This window comes from Neophocaena asiaeorientalis, unplaced genomic scaffold (genome assembly GCF_003031525.2).
Source record: "Neophocaena asiaeorientalis asiaeorientalis breed wild unplaced genomic scaffold, Neophocaena_asiaeorientalis_V1.1 scaffold424, whole genome shotgun sequence".
In the NCBI taxonomy this organism is placed as follows: Eukaryota; Metazoa; Chordata; class Mammalia; order Artiodactyla; family Phocoenidae; genus Neophocaena; species Neophocaena asiaeorientalis.
The window spans coordinates 2,114,144-2,128,107 of NW_020174430.1; the positions used below are offsets into that span (position 1 = coordinate 2,114,144).

At 51.6% G+C, this 13,964-nt stretch overlaps 1 protein-coding gene across 4 annotated transcripts in view; it reads right to left on the reverse strand.

Moving 5' to 3' along the window:
* Positions 1 to 20: 20 nt before the first annotated feature.
* Positions 21 to 13,964, reverse strand: part of OPCML (opioid binding protein/cell adhesion molecule like) — a 1,053,766-nt gene continuing 1,039,822 nt past the window's right edge. For 3 of the 4 annotated variants that reach the window (XM_024756861.1, XM_024756860.1, XM_024756863.1), the window contains one exon: positions 349 to 449. In XM_024756861.1, the coding sequence (XP_024612629.1) occupies positions 349 to 449 (101 nt within the window). Of the gene's footprint in view, positions 450 to 13,964 lie in introns of all 4 variants that reach the window. The other variant, XM_024756862.1, reaches the window with a different exon arrangement.

The window sequence follows — 13,964 nt, forward strand, 5'->3', positions numbered from 1 at the left end:
GGGTGGAGTTTGTGTTTTTGTGGGGGGGGGGGCAGGGCTGGTGGTGATGGTGTTGGGAAGGCAGAGGAGAGGGAAGGGCCAAGGTAGAGGAACAGATTCCGTTTTTGGACACACCAATGAATGATTATCCTACACATGGTAGAACCCTGGACACCCCTCCCCCCCAACCCCACTCATTCAAACTGGATAGAAAAATCAAATAAACAGACCAACCAACCAAAGAAAAAATCAAACCAAGAAGAACAGAAACAAAACAAAAAGAAGCCCAAACTGGTTTGCTCTCCGCAGTGTAGGTAAAGTCTGTGATATGGAGAAGCAGGCGTTGCTCAGAAGACCTAAGGTTTCTTATCAAAACTTGATGAAGAAGTGGGCAAAGAGGGTCCCTGATAGCCAGAGGCAAGCCAGCGCTCTAGAGGCCGAGTTTACACCGTCAATGACAGCTCCAGGCCCTGTGTGGGAGAAAGAGAGACAGACCCATTAGCGCATACCCAGAGGGTACCATCCTCATCCCCTGACGAGCACCGCATAAACGTGCTTCTCCGTGAGCAGCTCCCACCCACCAGTGACCCTTCCAAGTCTGCGTAAATGGAAAGTGCCCACTGGGAGAAACTCAAAGGGGCTCATTGCTGGGGTGCCTGGACCCTACAGCCTGCTCTCAAAGACTGGGGTTTAAAAACTAAAAGAGGTAGAGGGAGGGAATGGTTAGACGTGCGGGCTGACAGGTTAGGGCAGGGTCTTTGTAAGCAGCGCCTCTACCTGTGTTCTCTCCTTGGAAATCGTGTCCAGAACAGACAGGGGTGGGAGGGCAAGGAGAGGGATGAGGGTCAGAGTGGAGGGAAGAGGTGGGAGGAGGAAGGAGAGGAAGAGAGGATTTTGTGAAACACAGGAGTCTGGGTGTTGATGTGGCTGACTTTTCATCTGGTGTGACTGGGATATTGGGGCGGCGTCTCCCGAAGCCGCTGAGGAAGAATGAACACGTACACCCAGGGTTTTAAAGACTATGGTTGGGTTTATCCCAGCAGTCAGAGGTGCGTCTCCAGAGGTGACAGAGACGACCCCCATTCTCAGGCCCAACAGCCACCTTACGCCCCTGCCTGGCAGGGCTCTCCCTCAACCTCTTTCTTTCTTCTTCCCTCTCTCTGGCCCTTTTACACAGCCCTCGTGAAACCCTCACATTCCGCTGTGAAATAAGACCACAGAATCACAGGTGCGATTCCTTTCCCTTCATCTGCATCCTTGAGAAGACAAACCACGTGCACTGGGATCGCCTTGCCTGTTCCGAGGACCCAGGGTGGAAGGCTGAGTGTCCATCTCTGCCCCTGTATTCCTCCATCACCTTTATTTACCAGCATCAGAATTTAGGGTCATAAGCAAGACCAGAGTAGCCAGCGAGCAGGGAGCAGAGAGTATTCCGGGGAAAGCAAAACTAAGTGTTAAGTCAAGGGATTAGAAGCAACCCTGTAGGGCCAGTGACAAAGGGATGGAGTGACAGGCAAGAAACAGGGCTTCACCACCTCCTTTACTAGTAAATTGGCTTGTTGGAAATAACTTTACTACTGAAAAAAGCCTCAGTGGTGCAGGGTCTCCTCAGACAGGAGCCAGGTCCTGTGGCTTGCTGGTCATTGTAATGGCGTGGATCCAGGCCTTGCTGGGCGGGCAGTGATGCTGTCAGCCTGGGGATGGATGGTCCTCTCACTCCAGCAGCTGGCATCCACCTGTTCCCACCCCAGGGATCTCAAAAGGACTCCTTTTCTTCCTCTGACTTACAATTCTCTGTTTACTAAAAATTCATATTTACTCGATACGTCGAGAGTCTTGTTCATCGTTTTCTGTACTTTTGTTATAGAGTATTTGCAGATAGGGGCAGAGTCCAGTCCTTAGCCCATTGCTGTGGTCCCCACGACAGCTTCATAAATATTTATAGAAAGTAGCCTGACTCTGAGGCCCCATCAGTCCAGGCATATATCCTAGGAACTGTACTGGCCTACGGAATGTGCTGAGTTGGAAAAGGCCCAGTTTGAAGCGCGAGGTAATTCTCTGTTGTCTTCTGCAACAGATGAGTGATTTAGATTTTTAAGTGAGTTTAAAAGGAAATGGGCAACACAGATGTATAAGACCCATATGTTTTTGTAAAGAATATTTAAAGTATATATTATATATATGATATATATTCACTAGTTATATATATATGTATATGTATGCATGTGTGTGTGTCTAATTCATTATATTGATATCAACTTAGGAAACAACCGAATGGGCTCCATTCTAGACAGACAGAGGCCTTTAGTTTAGGAATCACTTTATTCCAAGTTCTACCAGTGGGCTTAGCATTTCTGGGGATGTCATGCTACCAGCACGTGGAGTATTCGGAAGTATTAGGAGCATTAGGAAGACAAAGCAGTGCGAGCTGCAGGGAAAGAGGGAGGAAGAGTCATCAAGACGGGAGGTCGCAGCGCCAGGAAGATGTTCGCGCTGCTGAGGCAGGGAGGGGTGTTGCAGCCTCAGCTGGCCTCAGCTGAGTTCTCCAAGGAGTGGAACTCTGAGGGGCTGGTAGGCACAGAGCCTGCTCAGCCCGCTCGGGGGGATGAGATACGGCATACCTAGATGGCGCTTTCTGTGTGCCAAACGTGACTCTAAATGCTGAACATCTAATCCATTTTATCTTCATGAAACCCCATGGCGTTCCTGTTTTATAGATGGGGAATTGAGAAGCAGAGCAGGTAAGTACCCTGCCCATGGCCACATAAGACAGTACACCCGGAGCTGGATTAGAACCGAGTCACTCTGTCTACAGGGTTGGCGCCCTTGATTATCACAACTCTTACTTCCTCTCTGTGGAAATCAATCCTTTGTGCATGTTTTTCAGAGGCCACGGCATCGTGGAATAATGGCCTGGGCATCTGGAGACCCAGTTTCTCCGTGTGACTCTGCTGCTTCCTAGCTGAGTGCCAGCTCCTCTCTGGCCTTGGTTCTCCCACCTGCAGCGAGAGGAGGCTGGGAGGGATGACCTCTGAGCTCTTCTCCTTTAGTAGCCCGAGTTACTGAATGGCTGCAAACTCTGCATCTGGTCCCAGAAGGGACAGCTGGGGAGCAGCCAGATGGCCTTTTCCAGTGGTGCAAAACCATCACCACTCCTGCTTTCTGCACCCAGCATGCCATCTCCTGAGACAGCAAGAGGGCACCAAACATTCCTAGAGTTTCCTTTTCTGCAGCCTCACTTTCTATGCATTTTCAGGAAATTTTACTCCTTAGCAGGTATTATAAGCCCTGCTTTAAGCATCAGATGACACGGCAGTTTATCGTCAGAGTGCCTTTGGCCAATCAGTGTATGAGAAAGGGCTGAGCTATTCTGGCCTAAGCGTTTACCTAATCTACTAGGGCAGAGATTAAACTATCCGTGCTCTCCTCCTATGGATCCTGGACACATTTGAGATCTGGCAGTTGGGCCTACAGGAAGCGAGGGGCCTACAGGAAGGCTCTCGGGCTTTGTTCAAAGCCGGGAGAGAGTGGCTCACGTCCGTGTACCATACTCCATGTTGGAGGAATGTAAGACAAAGGCCATCAGCGATGAACTGATTCTTTTTTTTTTTTGCAGTACGCGGGCCTCTCACTGCTGTGGCCTCTCCCGTTGCGGAACACAGGCTCCGGACGCGCAGGCTCAGCGGCCGTGGCTCACGGGCCCAGCCGCTCCGCGGATGTGGGATCTTCCCGGACTGGGACACGAACCCGTGTCCCTTGCATCGGCAGGCGGACTCCCAACCACTGTGCCACCTGAACTGATTCTTTAATGGCATCTTCAAGGTAAGCCTGACGCTACTGGAGATGAGGGGAAACAGGAATCTGGGCTGGGTCTCTCCCACAGGCTTCTGTGTGCTAAGGCCACGCTCCTGATTATGCGAATGAGTCTTTGTGCTTTAATACAGAAGCAGCAGTGGATTGCTGCCGTCTAGTGAACTGGTGTGGTCCCATGATTCCCTGTATACATCTGCCCTGCCTTGGCCTCGCCGCTGTCTTTGCAGCCCTAAACCCTTTGGGGTAAAGCCTCTGACCGCTGTAAACGTGCAACCGACGCTTGGGACTTTGGCTTCAGACCAATTTGGGCTTAAATCCCGACTCTGCGGCTTGCCAGCTATGTGATCTCAGACAAAGCGCTTGCAGTTTTCTCCTTGGAAATGGGGGTAATAACGTGGAGTTTTCAGGATGAAGGACCGGAGGGATTAGGACAGTGTCTGGCAGGAAGTAGTCATGTGATCGTGGGAAGGGCTGCTCTGGTGGGACCATACCCCCTACCTTCCACTTGTTAGTTGAGGCTAATACTGGCTTGTTTCGACCTTTTCCAAATACATTGATCCTGAGCTGGGTTTTGGTAGGTGAGAATGAAGAGGTGAGATGGGTGAGAGAGACCTCTGGCCATTAGGGCCTAGGAGGAGGGTGTGGGGCACTGGGCAGGGCAATGAGAGAGTCCAAAGCCATGCTCTGTGGCAAGGCCAAGCGCAAAGGACCAGTCTGCGAGGGAAGCAGACCCCACGCTGGCCTCGGAAGCCATGCCGCCCACTCACAAACGTGCGCTGGTGCTTTCATGTGTCAGGCTCCGTTCCAAAGAGGAAGACAGGCACAGCCTCTGCCTGCACACACCCTATCTTCCATTAGCTTTTTTTTTTTTTTTTTTGGCTGCGCTACACTGCCTGCAGGATCTTAGTTCCCCGACCAGGGATCGAACCCGTGGCCCTTGAAGTGGAAGCTCGGACTATTAACCACTAGACCACCAGGGAAGTCCCCCTATCCTCCATTAGGACCTAGAATTCCTCTGTGCTAGTCTAAATCAATAAAGGAACGCAAACACGTTTTAAGCCCTCACAGACTCTGAGAAGAAAGTCCTTTGGAATAAAATAATCCAACCTCCCTTTCATCTCCGGAGCACCCTGCCTGTCTGAGAGGAGTGAATTCAGGAATCCGGGAGAACTGAATGTGAATTCTGGCTCCACTAGTCACTCGCAGGATGACTTCAGATGAGACGGTTAACTGCTCTCAAACTTTTTTTTTTTTTAAATGTATAATATATGTGCGGAGGTGGTTTTCTCTGTACTTGCAGGGTTCTCTGAGGATGAGTGAAGATGATACATAAAATCACTGAGTATAAGTAAAGGATGAGTAACAGTTGGGTGAATTAGAACCAGGACCGTAACTGCTAGTCTCTAAAATAGTACCTTTTGTGGGGCTCCTGCTTTAAATAAAGAGACCCTGTGTATACTGAATTCTTAAAGATAATTGCCAAACACCCACTGAAAGCAGACGTGACTCTGGCTTAGCAAGTGACTGGTCTCTCCTGACAAGACCTGATGTAGCTCCAACCACAGGTAAAGGCTTCCCAGAGAAGGCCAGTTATTCTGAGGAAGTGCTTGTAGAAGCCCAGCTCTTTCTGTGGGCAAGCACCACGTTCAAGAAATCCTTATTTATGGCTAACAGTGACTCAGTCTAAAAGAATAGCTCTTACAAACATCAGCCTTAATTAAATAGTTTTCAGGGATAAACTAAAAGTGAGAACGTGTAATTATGCCCTTTCCCCTCATTCCAGCCGCTCCTTTTCCCTTCCTCAACACTAAAAACGTATTGCTTCCTCCTTTCCTGAAATGGAGCATCTTTGAAAAGCTCACACGATGACACGAAGCCACGAAACCAACTGTGAATGACAACTAAACACCTTGAGGACACATGCAGACCAAAGTAAGTTAGCCCTCAGCACACAGGAAGAAGAGATAAAGAGACAGAAATGATCAAGAGATAAATTCCAGAAATGGTAAACGTCACAAAGGTCAATCAGTATGTGTACTCTGGGCCGGAGGGAAGATTTTATGGTATGGCCACGTGTGAGGCCCAGCAGCCGTAAGACAGTAAATAAAGAAAGAGGCAAACAGACAAATGAGTAAAATAAAGTCCACTTTGTAGAAGCTACTTACTTTGTTAGATTAAATATACTACACATTTTTAAAAAGCAAATTTGGTTGAGGGTTTAGCGTAGAATTAACCTGCAGGCCTAGCTCTCCAGGAAGCAAGGGTTTGCTGCTGCGCTCATGGGCTGGCTGATCACCCTCTGGAAGAACAGATTTTGAAAATCAAAGTACCCAAACTCAGCACAAAGCTCCCAGAAAACTATATAAGTTTACTGATGAGGATCCTGCCTCACGAGAGATTTTGAAGCTTAAAGATGGAGGGTCCATAACAAGCGAGAAAGGTATTGAAATGTCACCCTTTTCCTTTCCATGATTGCAACGAAAATCAGGCATACACGGTTCTTCAGCAAGAAGTTGGAAAGCAAAGTGTTGCTGTAATCCTACTAAAATAGCAGGCGGTGGGGTGATCACATGAAGGAAAGAAAAGAGAAAAATAAAAACCCGCAGCTGAGTTGGACTTGGTGATAGCGCAGTGAGATCAAGGAGGCATCTGAAGTCTAAGAAGATACGGTTTTGTTCTGGAATTTGTATGGGTTTTGTAAATATGAACGTGAACTATGTGACCTTCCTGATGAGGAACCAGAAGGATAATGATGTTTTTGGTGATTAAAAGAGGAGCGAGGAAATCCAATTAGACGATGTGTGCGTTACACTTGTTGGGGAAACGTAAGCCTGTTTTCAGCAGCGCTGGCGGACGAAGGTGCATCACTCCCCTTGAGAGGGAGCTTTTCCTTCCTTGTCTTTAATTACAGCCGAAAACAGGGCCCTGTGTTGTTCTACAAGGAAGATGAACGGGGCTTTGCAGCTCCAGGAAGGCATGCGGCTAAAGAAGCCAAAAAGGCAGCCATCTCTGCTTTGTGCTCCCACAAAGCCCAAGGCCTAGGAAGTTCGTATCAGAAGTTAATTCAAACCAGTCAGCTCATCACAACCCTGAAAAAAGCAGGGCTTTGGTCTGTGCCAAACCAGAAGCTGGGGCGTGTGCTGACATCAGCACAGCCCGAGCGCTCTGTGTTAAAGTCTAAACGCTCAGGCTAACGGCCAGATGTCAGTGATTCAGACGGAGCAGGGTAGGGGCGCGAGGCAGTGACAAGGAGCCTCCCAGGAATGAAATGTGAAATGTCTGCATATTTTTTCCTAATATGTCGGCATTTCGCAGGTTGGGGAAAACACAAATGATGAGGCTGCTGCCATCAGCCAGAATCGATGGTGTTTCTCTCTGACTCATTCCCTCCCACCTGGATGTAAACTGTGGATTTGGAAAATAAAAATCATATACGTTATCAGCAGGAAATGGACAGGCACGTGCAGCTTTTGATGTCTCTGCAAGAAGAAATCATTTGATGAATGCCTTCCTAAACAGTCTGTCAGGATGTTTCTCACAAGGGAGAAAGACCCTGCGGGAGGGGACCCTAAATTTCAAATTAGAACTGGGACGTAAGGGGGGCTGGAATGCAAGGGAAAGTGTCAGCAATGTTGACTTGGCTTCCCTGCGGGGCGGTGGAGGAGACTATAAGACCTTTTGAGTATTTGACCTTCCTTTGGTTAGTGAGGAGTTTTACCCTGTAAGAGGCTGTAACGGATGCCCCACTGACTGGAAGATATATTTATTAATCCAACCAGTGCTTACTGGTCAATAACTATTGCGAGATACAGGGCTACATCCTTTAGTGCAGAAACAAACACAAACAAAATATAAGCCTAAGGGTGAACTACCAAGAGAGTCCAAAAGATGGGTGAGTGATTCTTCAGTGGGGTTCAGAAACGCTTAATGGATGGGGTACCGTTGAGTGGAAGCTTAAAGGGTAAGTACAATTTTATCAGGCAGAGAAGAGGGCAAACGCCTCCCTCTGTGACCCTTCAACACACTGGAAGAGACAGTATACCTATGGGTTAGAAAGAAACATGGGCTTAAGGTAAGACAGACCTGGGTGCAAAACCGGATGTTAACGTGTCCTTCTACGGTGGAATTCCTATATGCGGGAAGGATTCAGTCACGTGGCTTAAATTCTCTGAGCTCCAGACGTACTTACCTCAAAGGGTTCTGAGCTGTCTGAAGCCCCTTCTGGCTGACACCTACTAGCTAGTAGCTTCTTCTCTGCTCTAGTGCAGCACTTATATTCTATTGTAAATGTCTATTTACTTGCTTGTAGGAGGTTGGGAAGTCTCCTCTCCCTCTCCCTCCTCTCCCTCTCCCACTCCCTCCTCTCCCTCCTCCTCCTCACGGTACCTAAATCCTAAATCTAACTCCTGGCACACAGTAGGCTCGAAACAAACATTCGCTGAATCAGTGAATTGCTGGACAGAAGCAGCATAGTCGAGGCTGGACTGTGCAATAGGATCGGGCATCCCGGGCAGGGCGGGGCGGGTGTTTAGCATGGTGGATGCAGAGAAGGCAGTGGGGAACCTGGGGCCACGAGGGAGGTTGATCTCAGAGCAGGAAAGGCCTTCGAGGGTTTTCTTTTTTTAACATCTTTATTGGGGTATAATTGCTTTACAATGGTGTGTTAGTTTCTGCTTTATAACAAAGTGAACCAGTTATGCATATACATATGTTCCCATATCTCTTCCCTCTTGCGTCTCCCTCCCTCCCACCCTCCCTATCCCACCCCTCCAGGCGGTCACAAAGCACAGAGCGGATATCCCTGTGCTATGCGGCTGCTTCCCACTAGCTGTCTACCTTACTTTTGGTAGTGTATATATGTCCATGCCTCCCTCTCGCTTTGTCACAGCTCACCCTTCCCCTCCCCATATCCTCAAGTCTGTTCTCCAGTAGGTCTGTGTCTTTATTCCTGTCTTACCCCTAGGTTCTTCATGACATTTCTTTGGTTCCATATTTATGTGTTAGCATACGGTATTTGTCTTTCTCTTTCTGACTTCACTCTGCATGACAGAGCTGCAATGAACTTTTTGGTTTTCTTTTCAGCAGGATGTGAACAGGTTCATTCTGAGTTTGGGAAGGGCCACCTGGCCCTGAAGTGGCAGATTGAAGAGAGATTATCAAAGACAAGGGGACCACCGGACCACCCACCGGTAAGAGAATGTCGTAGCCAGACAAGGCGCCTGCCCCAGCAGTGGCGGGAGGGCTGGTGCCTGCTTGCTCCGACCTGCTGGAGAGGAAAGGGTTAGAACGGCCGTGGAGACTGTAGTGAGGCGGTGGGTGAGAAGATAAGGTGCACGTTTGAGGAGGGAAGGGATGCCAGGGAGAGAAAGATGGAGATTCCCCTGGGACATTCAGGTAGCAGAGCGTCTTGTGGCTCAGAATTGAGGAAAGTGCTAGGGACACGGACCGGGGAGCCCCCAGACTGCTGCTCGGAGACTCTCTGGCTCCCGGGTGCCTACACTTCCCTGGGAGAGCTTGCCTACAAAGCACAAACCGGGAGGTTTTCAGGAAATGGGTCTGGGACCAGGCCCAGGAATCTGCATTTTTAAAGCACCCAAAGCGGTGGGCTAAGATACAACTCTTGAAGATGCCTGAAGACACAGAAGACCCTTCTCCTCTTGCTGTAATGCCACCCCTGGGCAGAAGGTGGAGGGGCTCGAAGCAGATTGAGACCGAGAGGGAAGAAGAAAGCCACAGCGAGTCACATCCTAGAAGCCAGAAGCAGGGTGTTGGGGGCCAGGGAGGTCTGGGGCTGAGGGGAGGCTGGGTGTTCGGAGGGACACAGGCCGTGAGACTGAGGCATGGATTGGGCTGGATTGGAGGTGAAGGGAGGGCAGATTCGGGATCCTCAACTCCTGCACCCAGCCCTCAGGTCTCACCTGGAGCCACCTGGGGGAAAGGTGAGGTTGTTGGGAGCCTTTATAGAGGAGTGCAGGTGGGGGGCAGGGCGTGAACCAGCTTTCCGTGGGGGACCCTGGGTGAGGGAAGCCCAGGGTGCAGGATGAGAAGAGCTGGTCCGGCTGCCTTTAGTTGATGAAAATCCTGTCTCAAGAGCCAGCCTGATATGTATGTTTACTCTGGAGGAATGGCCATTAGCAAAAGAAAAATAGATTCTGTCCTCATAGTTTCCAGGGGCCAAGAGGTAGGCCTTCTTTCTGGCTGCTCTGAGGGGCTGAGGCTTTGCCTTGAGGAAACAGTCCTGAGCCCAGCTGTTGCATTTGCAGTGACAGGATTCCTCGGAGCGGTGCCCATTCCTGATGCTTAACCCTTGACGTAACTTATTTGTGTCGCTGCTGCAATTGCACAGATGAAATGTGAGAAATCTGTCTGTCTCTCGGCAGCATCCCCCTCCGTTCTGACTTTGTTTGCCTTCTCTGTCCCTCTCCCCTGCCGGTTCCAGTAATACAGAAATACCGACGTTTACACGGCTCATTACTGCCCCACACTCTCTGCAGTGCTGGATGTAATCAGGTTCAGAATGTTCCCTCCTTGCACCCTAAGGACAGGGGGATGGGGCCTCTTGCTCAAGACCCAGTGGAAGCAGAATGGGCTGGCAAGTCGAGAGAACGTGAGCGGCCTCTGCAAGAGGCAGAGCCATGGCCAGCAAGCTGAGCCCGCCCGGCCCTGCTGCGTGTGGACCCGGCCAGGCTCCAGGATGCCAGGGCCCAGGTGGCCTCCGAATGCCTCACCCACTCAAGAAAGCTTACGGATACTTCGAGCAAGTTGCTTGCAATAGGCACAGCACCTGCTGCCATTCCCAAGGTTACGGATGCCAGGTTTTGGAGATCTGCCTCTTAGCCTAGTTTCCCTTTGTTTTTCAAATTCAGAACAGAGACTTAGAAAGCTGGAAAGAGCCTGGAGTCTGTTTTGTTCTGTTCTTATATTTTACAGGCAACCACGGAACAGAGAGCAGCATGGTTTGTGCCAGAGTGAGGACTGGAACTCAGTTTTCCCCATCCCCGTGCTGGTCTGCTCTCTACCTTCCGTTGCCTCTCCAGTCCCGGCAGTGGCCCGGGGCTAAGAAAAGTGCACAGTGTGAAATGCCACTTTGAGTTGGCACGCAGCTGGGTGACCTGCTCTGTCTGTGCGGCTTCTGGAGGGGCAGCAACTGGTGACGGTGAGGAAGAAACATCCCACATCAAGGTCAGCCACTGAGTCATCGTTGAGCATCTCCCACCCTACCCATGTTGTCTCTAAGCACTTCCCGGCTCAGCCCATCTTCATAGCTTGTGTCTTCTGCTTTCTTTCCACATTGCTTTCATCTCATTTCCCTTTGTTCTGTGTGTGGAGGTAGGAAACATAGGAAAGACATGTTTGTGTGAGAGGCCTGTCGTGAATGTATGTTGGGATGGGTTCACGGTGCAGAGTCCAAAGGGTCTCCAAAAACCAAGCTTCCAGTCTTTGACGGCAAACCCAAATGCGTGCCTGGGATGCAGGGTGTCTGTCTGTGTGGCTTTGGGGAGATTAAGCAGATCAGTTATAAATGTTCGAATGGTCCTTTAATAGAATGCATTCAGGTTAGGTGGAGAGGGGAGACAGAAGTGGAAAGTGGGTTCCAACAAGCTAATTGTTCACACGGGCTTTGTGTTGCTGGCTGCATGGGGATATGAAGCTGTGCCTTTCCTAGGAGCTCAACTGTGTCCTCCAAGCGCATATGTTGGAGCCCTAACCCCCCATGTGTATTTGGAGATGCAGCCTATAAGGAAGTGATTAAGGTCAAATGAGGTTATAATGGTAGGGCCCGACTGGCTAGGGTTAGTGTCCCAATAAGAAGACACATCAGGAAGCCGTCCTCCACCCCCCAGCGCTCTCCCTCTCCCTCTCATTCTCCCACTCCATCCTCCCTCCTCTCCCTCTCCCACCCCCGCTCCCTCTCCCTCTCCTTCCTCTCCCTCTTATCCCTCACCCTCCTTTCCCTCTCCCTCCTCTCTCTGTCGGAATCCTCCCTCTCCCTCTCCTTCCTCTTCCACTCCCTCTTCCTCCTCTCTCTCCCACTCCCTCCTCTCATTCTCCCTCTCCCTCTCCTGCCTCCCCCCTTCTGCCTCTCCCTCCCCCTCCTGTCCCTCTCCCTCTCCCTCCTCTCCAACTCCCTCTCCGTCCTCTGCTCCCTTTCCCCCCCTCCCATTCTCCCACTCCCTCTCCCACTCCCTCCTCTCTCACCCTCATTTCCCTCTCCCACTCCTCTCATTCTCCCTCTCCCTACTCTCCCTCATTCTCCCACTCCCTCTCCCGCTCCCTTTCTCTCCCACTTCCTCCTCTCCCACTCCCTCTCCATCCTCTCTCCCTCTCCCTATGCTCCCTCTCCCACTCCCACTTCCTCCTCTCCCACTCCCTCCTATTCCTCTCCCTACTCTACCTCTCCCTCCTCTCATTCTCCCTCCTGACCCACTCCCTCCTCTCCTTCTCCCTCCTGACCCCCTCCCTCCTCTCATTCTCCCTCTCCTCCCTCTCCCTCACCCTCCTGTCCCTCTCCTCCCTTTTCCTCCTCTCCCACTTCTGCCTCTCCCTCACCTCCCTCCTCTCATTCTCCCTCTCCCTCACCCTCCTCTCCTCTCCCCCTCCTTCCTATTCCTCTCCCTACTCTCCCTCATTCTCCCACTCCCTCTCCCTTTCTCTCCCACTTCCTCCTGGCCCACTCCCTGTCCCACTCCCTCTCCCTCTCCCTCTCCCTATGCTCCCACTCACCCCTATTCCTCTCCCTACTCTACCTCTCCCACTCCCTCCTCTCATTCTTCCTCTCCTCCCTCTCCCTCTTCTGCCTCCTCCCTCACCCTCCTGTCCCTCTCCCTCTCCCACTCCCTCCTCTCACTCTCCTACCTCTTCCTCCTCTCACTCTCCCTCCTATTCCAATCCCTACTCTCCCTCTCCTTCTCCCTCCTGTCCCTCCCTCCTCATTCTCCCTCACCCCCCTTTCCCTCTCCTCCCTCTTCCTCCTCTCCCTACTCTCCCTCTCCCACTCCCTCCTCTCATTCTTCCTCTCCTCCCTCTCCCTCTCCTCCCTTTTATTCTCCCTCTCCCTCCTGTCCCTCTCCACTCCCTCTCTCTCCCTCCTCATTCTCCCTCACCCTCCTATTCCTCTCCCTCTCATTCTCCCAATCCTCCCTCTCCCACTCCTCCAACTCCCTCTCTGTCCTCCGCTCCCTTTCCCTCCCCCTCCCTCTCATTCTCCCACTCCCTCCTGTCCCTCTCCTCTCCCACTCCCTCTTCCTCCTCTCCCTCTCACTCTCCCTCCTATTCCACTCCCAATCCTCCCTCTCCCTACGCTCCCACTCTCTCTCCATCCTCTCTCTCCCTCTTCTCCCTCTCCCTTCTGTCCCTCTCCATCCTCTCCCACTCCCTCACCCTCCTGTCCCTCTCCCTCTCCATCCTCTCTCCCTCTTCTCCCCCCTCTCATTCTCCCTCCGCTCCCACTCCCTCCTCTCATTCTTCCTCTCCTCCCTCTCCCTCACCCTCCTGTCCCTCTCCCTCTCCATCCTCTCTCCCTCTTCTCCCCCCTCTCATTCTCCCTCCGCTCCCACTCCCTCCTCTCATTCTTCCTCTCCTCCCTCTCCCTCACCCTCCTGTCCCTCTCCCTCCTCTCCCACTTCCTCCTCTCCTGTCCAACTCCCTCTCCCTCTGCTCCCACTCTCTCTCCATCCTCCCTCTCCCTCCTGTCCCTCTGCTCTCCCACTTCCTCCTCTCCCTACTCTCCCTCTCATTCTCCCACTCCCCCAACTCCCTCTCCCCCCTCTCATTCTTCCTCTCCCTCACCCTCCCTCTCCCACTCCTCCCTCTTCCTCCCCCTCCCATTCTTCCACTCCCTCCTCTCTTTCTCCCTCTCCGTCCTCCACTCCCTTTCCCTCTCCCCCCTCCCTCTCCCACTCTCCCTCTCCTTCCTCTCCCTCCCCCCACATGCTCAGGGGAAAGGCCATGTGAGAACGATGGTCGTCTACAAGCCAGGACGAGAGCCCTCATCGAAATCAGCTGACAGATCTTCCTGGCTTGGTCTCGGCCCTCTGGCCTCCAGAACTGTGAGGAAACAAGTTTTGGTTGTTTAAGCCCCAGCCTATGCATCATTCATCTCCACACACTGCTGTTCTCGGCTGTGACACACTTCTCTCCTGAGTCAATGGTACAGAGGGACAAGCGCCCGG